We start from the raw sequence: 14,838 nt of genomic DNA, 5'->3' as shown, positions 1-14,838 counted from the left end.
TAATTAATTTGCTCTTCATAAGGCAAACCGTTTAAAATAATGTTTTAAATGCCAGTTCCCAACTTCCACGTAATGTGTTTCATCTCCATTACAAACATCTGTCAGATAATGATGTTTAAAAAAGAAGTCGCTGATTGTTTTGAGAATCAGACGAAACACTCAAATAAATCCCCTGAACTAACTATCGTTTTATTTAACATGAAATCAAGATGGGGCCACTTGGTGGTTTTTTTCCTGGGTTGGGTTGAGACTGAGCCCACTTGGTAATTCGACCGCTACTGGCCTAGTGTAAGAGCCCTGGATGAGAGATGATGAATTTGAAGCAGTCGGTAGAATGAGAATTGGCAGGGAAAGTCGAAGTACTAGGAGAAAACCAGCCCCAGTGCCACTTTCTCCACCACAATTTCCACATGACATGATCTGACCTGACCTGGGCTCGAACCCAGGCCGCCGTGGTTTGAAAACCGGAGACTAACCGCCTGAGTTATGGCACATGCTGGGGCACATGGTAACCATTGTACTATAAATCATTAATCATAGGGCGTCCTTAAATTAACTTTCTCTTTCTTGCAATTATAATGGATTTTTTTTAAATTTTGTGGCGTGTCTAACCGCCCTCTTCTTTGTCCTCTTCTTCACACCACTCCTTGTCCATAGTTGAGCGCCACGTGATCCTAAAACTACGTCGAAAATATTTGGCGTGATACGTATATGTAAAAAGGGATAATGTTCAAGGCTTGAGCATGAGAATTGTACTCAGGGCTTAATGGCTCTTGCTCCGACGAGATGGTTCACCGAAGAAGTCACTGGACCACACCCCAGTTTCCCAACTTCAAAACTGATGGTCTAAGTTAGGCATGTCCAACGCATCGATCGCGGGACGATTTTTGGTCGATCTCATAGGCCTATAAGGAAATTATACTTGAAAAGCATGTAAATTCACTTGTATTATAATATGATTATATTCAGGTTTTGAAGGGAAAATAAGTATTAGTCATTCCTATTTTTCTGTTCTTACTCGTATGTAGCTTATTTGAAGATTACTTTACACTTGTGTTAAGTGAACTGTGGGGAAGTCTCTACTCTATCCTTATCACGTTAACTCTCATTTTTACCAGNAGTCGAGTCGAGTCGAGTCGAGTCGAGTCGAGTCGAGTCGAGTCGAGTCGAGTCGAGTCGAGTCGAGTCGAGTCGAGTCGAGTCGAGTCGAGTCGAGTCGAGTCGAGTCGAGTCGAGTCGAGTCGAGTCGAGTCGAGTCGAGTCGAGTCGAGTCGAGTCGAGTCGAGTCGAGTCGAGTCGAGTCGAGTCGAGTCGAGTCGAGTCGAGTCGAGTCGAGTCGAGTCGAGTCGAGTCGAGTCGAGTCGAGTCGAGTCGAGTCGAGTCGAGTCGAGTCGAGTCGAGTCGAGTCGAGTCGAGTCGAGTCGAGTCGAGTCGAGTCGAGTCGAGTCGAGTCGAGTCGAGTCGAGTCGAGTCGAGTCGAGTCGAGTCGAGTCGAGTCGAGTCGAGTCGAGTCGAGTCGAGTCGGTTTGGATCGGGTGAGCTATGTAAGATTAGTAAGAATGCACGTTGAAATGTGGAAAGGATATTTTAGTTTGCACGAAAGGTACAATTTACAAGGCTATTTGTTCTGCTCTAGTTCTGTGAACGATCTTCAACTTGCAGAACACGGTCCCAATCTGTCAGTACCACATTGACCCTCTTTCCTGCCTTCCTTTGCCAAGCAGCGTAGGCTGCCTGCAAGATGCTTGTGTTAATGACCCTTATGACAGTGTCCGGCAAGGAAATGTCGACGTCATTAATAGTTCTAAAGATTAGTGACATTGACACAGTATTGTCAGGGGAGTATTTTGTTAAGATAGGATCCAATTTCTGTACATCAAAATTGGAAACGTGGAATCCTTACTAGAGTACGCACAGTTTCCAGATTCCAGATATTTGCAACTTCATGTTCTGAATTTGGATTCTAATGTTTGCAGGCCAGCATTTCTATTAAGCTCTGAAATTCTTTAAGACTGTTATTGTCACCTTGTTTTCGGTCATTTCTATAGTTAAAATTGTTACCACGATTTTATTGTTTTTTTCCCCTTGGCACTACAGCCCCAGTGGGCCTAGACCTACCTCCATGAACTTCTCCGTTCACTTCGGTTTTTCTAGCTCTTACACATACGGTAGGACTCCTTGGGCGAGTGATCAGCTCGTCGCGAGGCCTCTACCTGTACACAAACACAGAAAAACGCACACACACAATACGCCTCCCTTATAGTCTCTCCTAATCAAAATCAGTTACAATAAATCACAATAACCCTTCAGCCGAACTTACTCCATTCTGATTGGCTACATTCTAGTCTGGTCCATGACTGACTGACTTGCTTCTTATCTGTACGGTAGCTTATGCATATAGCTTATCGATATCTTAGGAAAATATTTGTTGCCTTTTGATTCCACAGCAACAAGCTGGTTTCCAAGAGTCTACATTTTTCATTTTCATATCCTAAGAAACTTGTTATTTTACTCGTAGAAATGGGACTACATGTAACAAGAATTATAATGAATCATTTCGTGAAATATACATATAAAGTTGTAAGTGATAAGCTTTGTTAAGAAGTTTGTGGATTCTAAGCAGTTTACGTTACTTGGTATCTTCTTGGCTTGATATGGTTATTGTATCATCAGACACGAAATGGAAGTTGTGTTCACAGAATAAATCCTCGAAACATCTTCAATATGATGGTATCCAGGTTTATGTTTGGAGCTGTTAATAGATTTCTGACGAGGCAGAAGATACGTACGATTAAGATTCCGGATCATTAATCATTGGCTTCTTGACGCTCAGGCTGTGGCGCGTCAGCTTGTGTGATAATTAAGGGTAATTAGGACGCTTAGCTGAACGGCTGTCGTCACATGCCCCTTCGATCAGTCAGTAGACAAGCCCGCCACATTGTACGTCGAGATCAGAAACAACGATCTTTCCCGCAGAAACTCTTCATAGATGTGTCAACGTCAGTTACAGAGGAACCAAATTGCAGTCTCAAGTGGCTGTGTTCCTCTTGAAGTTCAGAGTTACTTTGTACGCGGAGCTGCAGACAGTTAATTGAAACGCTTTCCATTTGGAGTGATTCAAAGTAACGTGTATGAAGTATATGACAAAGAAAATAATTTCTTCCTGCATAAATCTTCTTCTTCAAATTCAGAATCAACTTCTTACACATGTATCTAAGATCTGTTTAACGAAGCTTTCGGTATATCAGGCTGTAACGTCGTACGGTAGAGGTAAAATTGTAAAGCTATCTCTGTAACAGGCCGTGGAGGCCCATAGAGTTGTGAGACGTTGAGGCTGTCACATTTTCTAGACAGTCAGGCCACAGATGGTGATGAGGATATCAGCTTTACGCACCGACCGCTCATACCCCCAGGAAGATTCCTGGTATTCATTACTGTTAGAGGCTGAGTCGACTCCAGGTCCTCATTGAGGCTGGAAGGATTAGGTCAATTGGAAAATCCAATGATCTCATCGGGAATCGAACCCACGACTTTAGCATAGTGCCTCAACCAACTAAGCTACCATCTTCCCTCTACGTCGTATGGTTAATGATTTAATTGGCTCTGGCAATCTTTAAATTGACATTTGGTGTGCTACTTCATATTTCGCGCTGTGGCCATGTTATCTCCAAAAGCTTTAAAAATAATTAATCGAAGTAAACGTATAAATTTATAACCATATAAAAGATCATCACAATATAAATTCACGTTCTGAACTGCAAGGTACCAGTGTTGTTCCAATAAACATGTTCACATAGCTGCCATGTTGACATTGTTGACGAAAGGGACAGAAAATCACAAAGATGCTACACTGTTTATGTCGCGTTTCAGGAATTTATTAATCAAATCACTGTTTCTAATATTAATGCCAGAAATCTATCAGATATATGTAACCAACGTTTCGGAGGAATCTGCTACTCCATCTTCAGGAACGAAGACATATAAAGGTGAAGGCAAACGTTAGAACAGCATCGCTTTTCATATGACTAAATTCGAGTGTCATATTTAAGCTTGTCTGTAGATGGAGGTGAGTAGTTTGCTTAAGGCTCTGGTCGCTTTACACCAGTGGAAGTAGAACGTACAACTTGTTTTATAAGTAAGGTAGGCCTCAACATAGGTATATCTGGATCCAATCGTGAAAAGAGAAATTCCTGTCCTTGCAGGAAAATTATCTCCTCTTGCCCATTATGTGTCTACTCATTCAAGTGCTCCAATCTGTTGATATTTATGTTTAAAAGAGAATTTATCATTATTAAAATAAGCATAATATTTGTTTTTTGTATTCTTTGCCAGAACAGTAGCATTGTGTTATTGGGTTGGCTGTAATGACATTACTTCCTCGTTGTCTTATTGAACTTCTGAATGAATCCAGTATTTATTTCCTCACAATCCATGCTTCTCTTATTTATGAATTTTCGGTTACACTGTTCCCGTAAATAATTTTATAAATGGCACCATTAATCCTTCCAGCCTCACTAGGCTCTGGGGTTTACATAGCCTCTAACAGAAATGAGTACCAGAATTAATTAAATAAATTTCCTGGGATGTAAAGCGCGGCAGGCGCGTAAGGCTGACAACCTTATCGCCATCTTTGAGCCGTTTGTCTAGAGCAGCCGTGTCAAACATGCGGCCTCCATAGCCACAAAGTGCGGCCCCTCAACATTTAAAACTAATTGATATTAAAATCAATATTAAAATTTTAGTAGAAATATTTTTTGTAAAGACAATTTTCCAACAGACCAGAAGACAAGAAGTCTCACGCAGACATAAATTAGCAGGCTGCAGGAAATTCAATGTTTTGCTATTTCTAACATAATTTCTTGTGTAATCTCTCTTTTTACATATTGAAAAGTTGCTTGATACTTGTCAAAAATGGCACTCTCTTGCTTTTTAAAACTGTAAGATATGTGACTTTAGGTAATTATATTGAAATTATTCCTAAATAATAAATAGAATTAAAATTCCTTGTATCAAAATCTAATGTATAATTCTATTTTGAAGTGCGGCCCTAGACTATTATTTATAGGGCTGAGGTGGCCCTCTGTACAAGTTGAGTAACATGCCTGGTCTAGATAATGCGGGACCCTCAACGTCTCACAACCCTATGGGCCTTCACGGCCTGTCACAGGGATAGCTTTACTTTTTACTTACCATGCCAGTATAGTTGTTTGGTGACAAATGGGTCTTAGTCGAAATGAACCTGAAAAGTATTTCAAGTATCTCAAATGCATTTTCGGCAATGCCTCGAGTACGAGATATCTGCACTAATATATCTTCTGGTCCTTGTTCATTCTCGTATTTTTTGTTTTGCTGTATGATTTCATTAAATGATCTTTTAAAGTGAATGTTTTGATCACTAACGACACGAAGTGATATTTATCGGAAGAATTAATGTCGGAAGTAAGGATATTCGGCCTTTTGTCTTCCAACATTCGGAAAAAAATATATACTAGAGAACAATTCTCCCTCAGGCACTCTCCATCTGGGCCCCACGTCAACCGTGGTGATTGTATTTCGAATTTATGACAGCAAGCAGAATAATGATGCAATTCTTTTTGTAACTGAAATGCAAGGGGCATGAATCTGACGGTTTAACAGTGTCTGTATCCGTGCCACCAATTGCTCTGATAATGTTATGAATATTTACCGCGTTCCAAAACCAAGAGCCAGTCGCTTCCAGTCCAAATCTGTCGCCGGCAGCTAAAATTAAATACATATAGTATATATATAGGCGTATAATCTCATCCACTATATGACATAAAATTGGTAAACCCATGTTTGAATTGTCAGTAAAGAGCGCTTTGTCTCTACTGTTCCGATGCTATTCCAAGTTGTAATTGCAGGTGGAACCTGAATTTCGGAGGTACTAAAAACCGGCTCCCACATATTATTTCTAATTTACAGTAATTTTTATATAGTTCTCCTGGTTTATATTGCTTTCTTCATTACATTTTATAATTATATTAACACATCACCAAATAAAAAATTCTTTTGAATGCACAGGTGAATTTAATATATTTATGTTCTTTTTCAGTGCCTTGCATTATTCTACTGAGTGTCTGAGGTGATATTACTCTTGTAATTTGGAGATCTTCGAAATGCTTGTCCAGCGGGCAGAAATCACAGAGTATCAGAAAGTTTTTGGCTAGCGGGAGTAGCGTTTGTCATCAGAGTGCCCTCCTTAAATATTAGGAGAGCAGTCATTTCTAATAAGTTGCTATAAGTTGAAATACGCATGGTAAAAAAAATGTATAATCTTCGGTTCAGTTGCATCTAGTTCCTTCAGAATATTCTCATGACTAAATACATGTCACTTTTTAGGGAATTCTTGTACCGGTCGCCATGTGTTGTTTCCCTTAGCACAAACACTCAACACCAGATTTATATATAGACATGTTTTTCGAGAGCCCATTTTAGAGCAGTGTTCACTCTTAGAAGTCACTATTACAACAGTTCCACAAATATTATATTTTCTTGTAAAGACTGTTTACTTGCACAACATAAATGAGCCATTTTTTTTCCAATCCGCCTTCCTACCAGACAGGACATAATACACGTAAATAGAGGTACCCATTAAATAATATCAAAACTGTATAATACTGCACGCATACCAACGGGCCTCCAAGCATTTTAACCACTTCTTACATGTATACAAGCAAGAAAACTGTCGCCATATGTCCGCAAAACTCCATGACATAACATTATGATTGCAACAACCTACCTTAATAGGACCTATTGTATGCATAGTTCTTTATTATATTTTAATTATATAATTTATCTCGTTTAAAATATTTATCTTTTATTGTATTTTATGTTTTATATTATTATATTATGGTATATTGTCGAAAATCCAACACTGCACCGAATTATATGGTATGCAATTCAATAGCTTAAGTACAAGTTAATTGTGTATTTGCCTGATGATGACTTTATAAAAAGCCGAAACGTGTAAAAAATACTGTTAAAATCAACTGTTTTGAAGAAAGCAGTATTCTGGGATTTGGCACCGTGTATATGTGGTGTTAACCGACGTTTCGGAGGAACGTATCGCCTCCCGGTTCTCACGCTTGCAGATTTCTTATATTTTTTCTTCTACCCTGAAGATGGAGGCGATACGTTCCTCCGAAACGTCGGTTAACACCACATATACACGGTGCCAAATCCCAGAAGACTGCTTTCTTCATAGTCACCGCCGTGAAAGCCTCAAATCTTACATCAACTGTTTTGTTGCATTTTAATAAAGAAATTTAATGAGCCATATTTATTATGGAATAAAAATTACACTTGTAGGGGCCCCTTTAGTCTCTGATTTGTGCCAAATTTGTGTTATTCCAGGTGGAGATGAGGGGGCTCACTGGTCCAATAGAATTCAAGGAGGGACGCCGCATCCAGTTCAAGCTAGATCTCTTGAAACTGAAGCAGCATGCTTTAGTCAAAGTGGGGGAATGGAGCCCAGGCGCCGGTGTCAATGTTACCGACCGAAGCGCCTTCTTCGACCCCGGCACCATGAATGTTACTCTTGTCGTGATCACCATTCCCGTAAGTCAGTTGTCCACTCTCCCTTGGTTCAGGGACAGCCACTGTCTCTGTCTCAGCTTCTACGGTCTGCAAACTTTACTTTCAACTAACTCATAACTGAACACATTGAAACGTTATAATGCTAGTCTTAATGATATTAGTATAAATTAATATAATTACACGGCTCTCGGTAGCGTAGTTGGTTGAGGCACTATGCTACAAGCCAGAAGGTCGCGGGATCGAATCCCAATGGGGTGGATTTTTTCAATTTACCTAATCCTTCCAGCCATACTATGGCCCTGGGTTCGACTCAGCCACTAGCAGAAATGAGTACCAGGAATTTTGCTGAGGGTAAAGGGCGGCGCGTAAGGCTGACAGCCTTACCACCATCTATGAGCAGACTGTTTAGAAAATGTGGTAGCCTCAACATCTCACAACCTTACGGGTCTCCACGGCCTGTTACAGGGATAGCTTTACTTTTACTTTACACGGAATTCTGTATGTTACATTTAATAATCTGAGTGCAGTACAGCCAACTCCATATTTTTCTAACTACTACTTTTCATTCAATGATTATTGTAATGTTTAATAATATTAATTAGTTTATCCTCAATTATTGGCTCTTTTTCGAAGGGTTCTTTTGTTCTATAAAATATTAATTATGGAAAATGACGATCTGCTTTTCTTATACATAATGTAAATCTTCGCCTTTTTCAGAATTTTCAAATATTTTTCAGTTTATTTTTGGAAAATTAAAATATACACATCTCTCACATAGTGGCGATAGTAACCTACCTTTAAATAGGTCATAGCTGCCTCCTTCAAAATCTTGCATACTTCCGATGAGACAAAATATTAAATAACCCAAAACAAAAAACCAACAAACAAACTCCTTGATTTCAGTGCGCAAGTAAACTATACCGAACGAGCCACCGCCGCTTGTCGGCGAAGTTAGTGCCAAATCTTGCTGATAGAGGGTGTTGCGTGGTCAGCGTAACGGATCCCCACGGTCATTAATTTCGATTTTCTAGACCGGAGCCACAATTTCCTTGAAATAGTTCCTAAATTATCCTCACGAGGCTGAGTGGATCCCGTTCCAGACCCACTATTTCTCAGAAAATTTGGTAGCGCCAGGAATCGAACTTGGGACCTCTGGATCTGTAGCCAGGAACTCTGACCACTAGACCACAGAGGCGGTCCAAGAACAGAATACTGCTGTCTTCTGGGATATGACGCCCTATAGTGTGATAGATATTTACTGGAGTTTTGGAGGAATTTTCGACACTGAAAATTGAGACAGCCTGTTCCTTCGAAATCTCGGTAAGAAACCAGACTATACTTCACCACATCCAAAAAGACAGTACTCTTAATGGTCGCCGCCGTGAGGACTTCAAATGTACGCCTAAATATCGTTCAGTATGCCAAAGTAACGCAAACTCTGCGGATCATTCGGAAAGAAAAATGGATTGTTATTGCGTCGTTGAGTTCCGGTCGTGTTAGTTATGGGCCGCATGTCCGTCCCGTATATTCTCATTATTCAGAGGAAATGTATTTGGCACTCTTTCAAATGGGCTTGATGAGAGTGGGATTGAAACTGTTATTGTGGAGACATGTTAGCCTGCGAGGGAATTCGGAGTAAAGGCAAATTTAAGAGAGTACGAAACCTTATCACGCATTGTGAAACTCAAAGGCGGATTGAGATGTTTGAGGTAATTTATACTAAAATTTCTTATGGAAATGATTTCTTAATTCTCTTTCGAACACGTAATTTTACGCACTATGATTTCTTAATATTTCATGTCCAATTATATAAGCTTTTTAAAAGATACGTAGCCGTAAACAACTCCCAACAGCGTTGGGAAGCCTTCTATTCGAGTTCGGCTACCCTGACTGAGATCTTTTGTGGAATTCCTAAGCATCTATAGGAAACTTAACTGAACATGTTTCTTAAGTATGCCATGGCCTCTATATTCCACGTAATTTAAAATTCACAACCGCCACAACGCGATAGGCCTATAATCTGCAAATTTAGACATTGTTGTTCTAGAAAACCGAGATTAACGGCCTTGGGGATCCGTTGCGCTGACCACGTGACACCCTCTGTCCATAAAACTTGGCACTAACTTCGCCGACAAGCGGCAGCCGCTCGGTAGATATAGTTTGCTTGAAGATTACATGCCACGGAGTTTTGTTTTTGTTAAGTAAACTAGGAAAAAGGATGTCCAAGAAACTACGTGTTCATGGTGTTTCTAAACATGTTATTTGCTCATATCCTGAATAGACTCCATCCAATTCAAACATGTCTCCTTTCTTCGCAATATCTCTCAATTTGTCTCTTCTTTCGAGACCTTCTCAAACTTTTGCTTTATGCGTGGTAGAGTCATTAAGTTCGTGGAATGTGGTTTTATCGCATCATATTATAAGGTATTTACATGCACTTACACAGATCCACTTCTGCCCTCAAAATAGTTGCCGTTGGTCGCTATGCAAGTCTTCCAACGTTGATATAGCTGTCGAAAACATTGCTGAAATATATTGGCAGTAAATTCCCGTACGAAGCTTTGCGGCCATTCCACGAACTTATTGACTGTGGTAGTGTATGTCTGATAGTTCTAGAGCGTCTACTTCAATAACAGTACCATGTGTTGAGTACATAATGTGAAGCTTGTCATAATATATACGTAACTTTCTTCAAATTACTAACGTAAGTGGAACATTAATTGAACTGCATTAAATATTATTTATACTACATTCAATAAATAGTAATACTAATTTTCGAGTGCGCCACAGTGTAATCTTCGGCGGCCTTACTTGGAATTTGTAAACTCCATTTACAATCTAAAACACAGAATCAGCTCTTGTGACTGAAATGTTTACTGTTTTCTTCAGCCCCTCAATTTATCACTTAATGTCGCCTACAGAAAGTCTTTCCTTCTCTGAACATTTCGTTCATAATGATCTTTGCACCTCTGTCTGTCTGTCCGTCCGTCCGTCCGTCCGTCCGTAGATAGATGGATATCTATCTACTAATATCTACCTACCTACCTACCTACCTGTCTGGTTTTCTGTCTCCCTATCTATCTATCTGTCTGTCTGTCTAACTGTCTTTCCGTCCATCCATTCATACGTGTATAGTCCTTTGTTAGGCCTTGGCCGCTTTTCAGTTTCTTAATCTTATACACAGTCAGTAGGACTCCTTGGACGGGAGATCAGCCCGTCGCAAGGCCGCTACCTACACACAGAACTACATAAATTCAGAATTAACGCTCACAAGCATCCATGTCTCGAGTGGAATTCGAACCCAGGACCAGGACCCTAGTGTTAGAGCAGTCGACGACTGTTCATGCCTTAGGCCGAGCGGTCACTGTGATCGGCTCTTGGTATCTCTACATGAATAAATAGTAAGAACCCTCAATTGTAACAAGTTTAACAGGAGAACATAATAGTTTGCCTCCATATGTTTCGGCCACCGCTGGCAGTGTGTGAGGCTTGCCGTTGTGGACAATTTACATTTTCCTATTAAACGTGTTACACCTGATGGACTTTACTGCTTCTTCATGAATGAATAAATGTAACGGCTCAAGATGTCTTTTATAAAGATAAATGATGATTCTCTTTCAAATCCAGATAATGTATGATATAGCAACTTATTTATCAAGTCTCGAATTTATCGAATGTTAATCGTTATATTGTTAATTTATTTACACAAAATGTGTACAGTTGCTCAGGGTTTGTAGCAACGCAGGCCGAAAGTAAGTTAATGAACAAATAAAGGAGTGAGACTTCTGTGCTTAGCTACAGAATCTAGAAGTATAGAAAGAATGTTACATACGTTGCACGTAACAAGATATGTGTATCTTATGTCTGTATCCAGTCCGCTGTAATAAGAAGGGTTGAAAGTAGTTTGTTTTATATCGTACCGACAAGAAACCAATCAATTTTTCTTCAGGAAAGAGCACGGGCCTTATAGAAAATGGGGTCAGTAAAAATAAAAGATTTTCTATGCTGTTTGGATTATTGAATCTTTACGCAACTTCAATTTCGACCAGAGTACCAGCTATCGTGACTCAGTCTTGTACTCTTTTACTTAATCCCTCAATATGAAAGCAGCGATTGCATTGAAATAGTCGAAATCCGCTTCCATCGCGTTCCTACCAGTTCTAAATCTGTAACTGTACATCATTCAATTTCATATAATCTCTGTAGTTCAAAATGGCGGTATTGAATTACCAGTGAAGGAACCACGCATACTGTATTTTTATTACTATTAAAGACGAAATTTGGGACATTGGTAACATCCCTTACTTCTATTAAGGATTTAAATAATTTTATATTGGTAGAATTTCATTTATTTATTTATGGCTGAATTAAAAACACTGTGAGTAGCTCAGACCATATATCGTTGAATGGTATTGTCACATTTTAGGGGTGGTATAGACGGGGTTTGGATTGGTGATTGGATTTATTGACCACTTACACACAAGACTCGGAACTACAAACACTTATTAACGCTGTCGTTGAATTCCACACTTTACAAATCATTACACGCTAAGTTTTCTCCAGCATGCAGTGTTCTCACTAGTCGTTGCTTAATAACAGCTCTTAACAGTGGAGATTCTTCGGCTTCTGTGCTCACGTCATTAATGTCCGGCGAATATCCCACAACTGGACTTAGTCTCCCTTGCAGAACTCAACTCTCAACTGACTGGGTCTCCCCACTTGTCTTCGTTACAACTCTTTTGCACGGACCAAGTACAAAACACCGTTTCCTACAGTAACTCCATTGTTGCGTGTGTAATCTTTGCCGCGAGAACGTGTTTACCGATCCGTTGAATAGAAACGGTTGTTTATTCGCATATCTCGACTTTATTGCATAACAACGGCTGTACACGCTACAATATGATGATCAGTGAATAAAGAAATCAAAGGGATGTTTAAGGGAGCTGTCTCGGCCTGTTTCGAGGTATTAATCAAGCATTTGCCTTGAGAGACTGAGAAAAACCATGAATCTCGGCTCCGTTATTGGGTCTCATGAATGAGGATATCCAGACAGTTTCAAGATGATGTTTATTTTGTGTTTATCCTTTTTATACGTCTTGTTTTGCTAATAAATCAAGGCATACAACGCCTACAAAAAGCCAAAACGTGTTTAGACGGCCACCATATTCTATAATAACTCCGTGGCTTTTAGTCCGCAAGCGAAATATACCGACCGAGCGACCGCCGCTTGTCGGCGAAGTTAGTGCCAACTTTTGCGGATAGAGAGTGTCGCTTGGTCAGCGCAACGGATTCCCAAGGCCATTAATCTCGGTTTTCTAGACCGTAACCTTGTTCCATAATTCCTTAAAATGATCCATGAATGTTCCTTTCAAATTCATAGCTACCCTCACCATTCTTGATGATATTCACATCCTGTTGTGTGTTATATAACATTCGAAGATGGAACAGGGTGATAATATGCGTAGACTTTGTAACTGATACAGAGATGTTAAAATTAACCTAGACATTCGTCAAGTATAGATGTAGTCAACTGTTACTGGAGTACGGGAGAACATTTCTATCGTGATTCTGAAATGGAATAACCGCCATTGTTCAGGAGAGTCCATTTGTGATGATGCATCAAGGCAAGAACTACACCGGAAACTCTCGTTTCTACGGATTCTGTGTGGATCTTCTGAACAGAACAGCACAGTACGTCGGCTTCGACTACATTTTGGAACTCGCCCCAGACAGGAAATATGGCGCTCAGGATCCTGTCAGTGGCGAATGGAACGGCATGGTGCTCCAGCTCATGAAGCATGTATGTACTCGTGAAGACTTCTTGCGCAGTATTTAGAAAACACACAGCAGCTCTGGTTTTCTTTTTATGGTTATAACCAAGTAGGAACTCTTGCTTTACCCCCACCTTCCTGTCGCAGACACCAGTAGTTCAAGTAGAGTAAAGCATAAACAAAGCACAATAGACACTGTAGGTCGCGGTGCAAGGGCCGAGAAGACCCACCCCTTATACAAAGCATAAATATGTCGTCATGAACATAAGGTCCATTTTGGGAGCCTCTGCCACTACTTGCTTGGGATTTTACCGTGTGCTCTAGTCAGCCTGGCAAGATCCAACTGCAGTCATTTACAACAAACCTTCCCCTTAGTATGTGTAATGGAATATCTCCTTCAGTGAGTGAAGAATTGTGAGCAGGGCGCGATTCTGTCTTCACTACCGCTGTCAGACATGGACGTAAGGTTCATTCAATGGATAGCCCAGATTTCTGTCTGCGAGAAGTGTCCAGGTTAAGAACCTGTGAACCTCTGCATATCACCTCTTTATGTCATGGTACTTTGATGCATGGACAGCTTCACTTTCTTTTATATTGATTCCTAGTCATGTATAATTATATTGTCTGCTGTTCTTAGGTTCAGGTGGTTGTCGGCTTTCCACCTCGATTCCAGGTGCGATGTTTAAGGTGGAAAAAGTGGCACTGGGTCAATTTTTCTCTGAGCCCTTCAGTTTTTTTGCCAGCTTTCAATCTGCAAACTGCTGCACGCTCGTCTATCATCCGGGACTCGTAGGGTGGACCCGCTAGTGGCAGGCATACCAAGTGGACACAGTCTCACTCCACCCTTCTTCTGTAACAGCTCTACAACCCGAAATGGGTCTTGGCTAACCTTCCATTGGTCCTTCCTTCGTACACGCATCTTCCAACTCTCGAGCTTCATGATTGGAAAGTCTTGTAAAACATTTTCTTCCCATATCTTCTTAGGTCGTCCTTTAGGTCTGGATGATAACGGCTTCCAACGAGTCTCCTTCTTGCCTCACCTACGAACTAAAGAAAATCGTTATTTCTTTCTAATATGTGTATATTTATTTCTTTGTAGTTCACTTAAACTATTGAGAATTTCATGAACACACCTGGGAAAAATCATCCTTTCTTCGGATGTGATTAGTGAATTCACATATGAACAAAACACAATAGTCATCAACAACTTCAGTTGATACTTTCGGACCATCGTTACAAACAGTGTAGTGGACGCATACGTACTGTAGCGTGTATAGCCGTTGCTATGGAACGATTGTGCAATGGGCCGTTGTACCAGACCCGTTTCTGGGCATCGGCTCGGTAAACAGGTTCCCGCGGCAACGGTTACGCGTGTAACGGAAAAACGGTCTGTTGTCAACGCGGTCCGCGCCGAAGTGTTATAAAGATATTCAAGGACAATTGCCTAGTTCTTTCTTATGTTAGTGTACGAGTATTAATCAGTCTAGTCGGGGTAGGCAGCAGTAATGTC

At 40.4% G+C, this 14,838-nt stretch overlaps 1 protein-coding gene across 14 annotated transcripts in view; it reads left to right on the top strand.

The window, feature by feature from the left end:
• The window catches only part of LOC111865836 (glutamate receptor ionotropic, kainate 2), a 236,857-nt gene that overhangs the window by 184,297 nt on the left and 37,722 nt on the right, over positions 1-14,838 (top strand). For 10 of the 14 annotated variants that reach the window (XM_023854180.2, XM_023854177.2, XM_033751996.1 and 7 more), the window contains exons 8-9: positions 7,375-7,578; positions 13,154-13,357. In XM_023854180.2, coding sequence (XP_023709948.1) covers positions 7,375-7,578; positions 13,154-13,357 — 408 coding nt within the window. The remainder of the gene's footprint in view (positions 1-7,374; positions 7,579-13,153; positions 13,358-14,838) is intronic. The other 4 variants (XM_033751995.1, XM_033751994.1, XM_033751990.1 and 1 more) reach the window with 1 other exon arrangement.

This window comes from Cryptotermes secundus, unplaced genomic scaffold (assembly GCF_002891405.2).
Source record: "Cryptotermes secundus unplaced genomic scaffold, Csec_1.0 scaffold1158, whole genome shotgun sequence".
NCBI classification, from domain to species: Eukaryota; Metazoa; Arthropoda; class Insecta; order Blattodea; family Kalotermitidae; genus Cryptotermes; species Cryptotermes secundus.
This window is presented reverse-complemented; position numbering and strand designations above follow the sequence as displayed.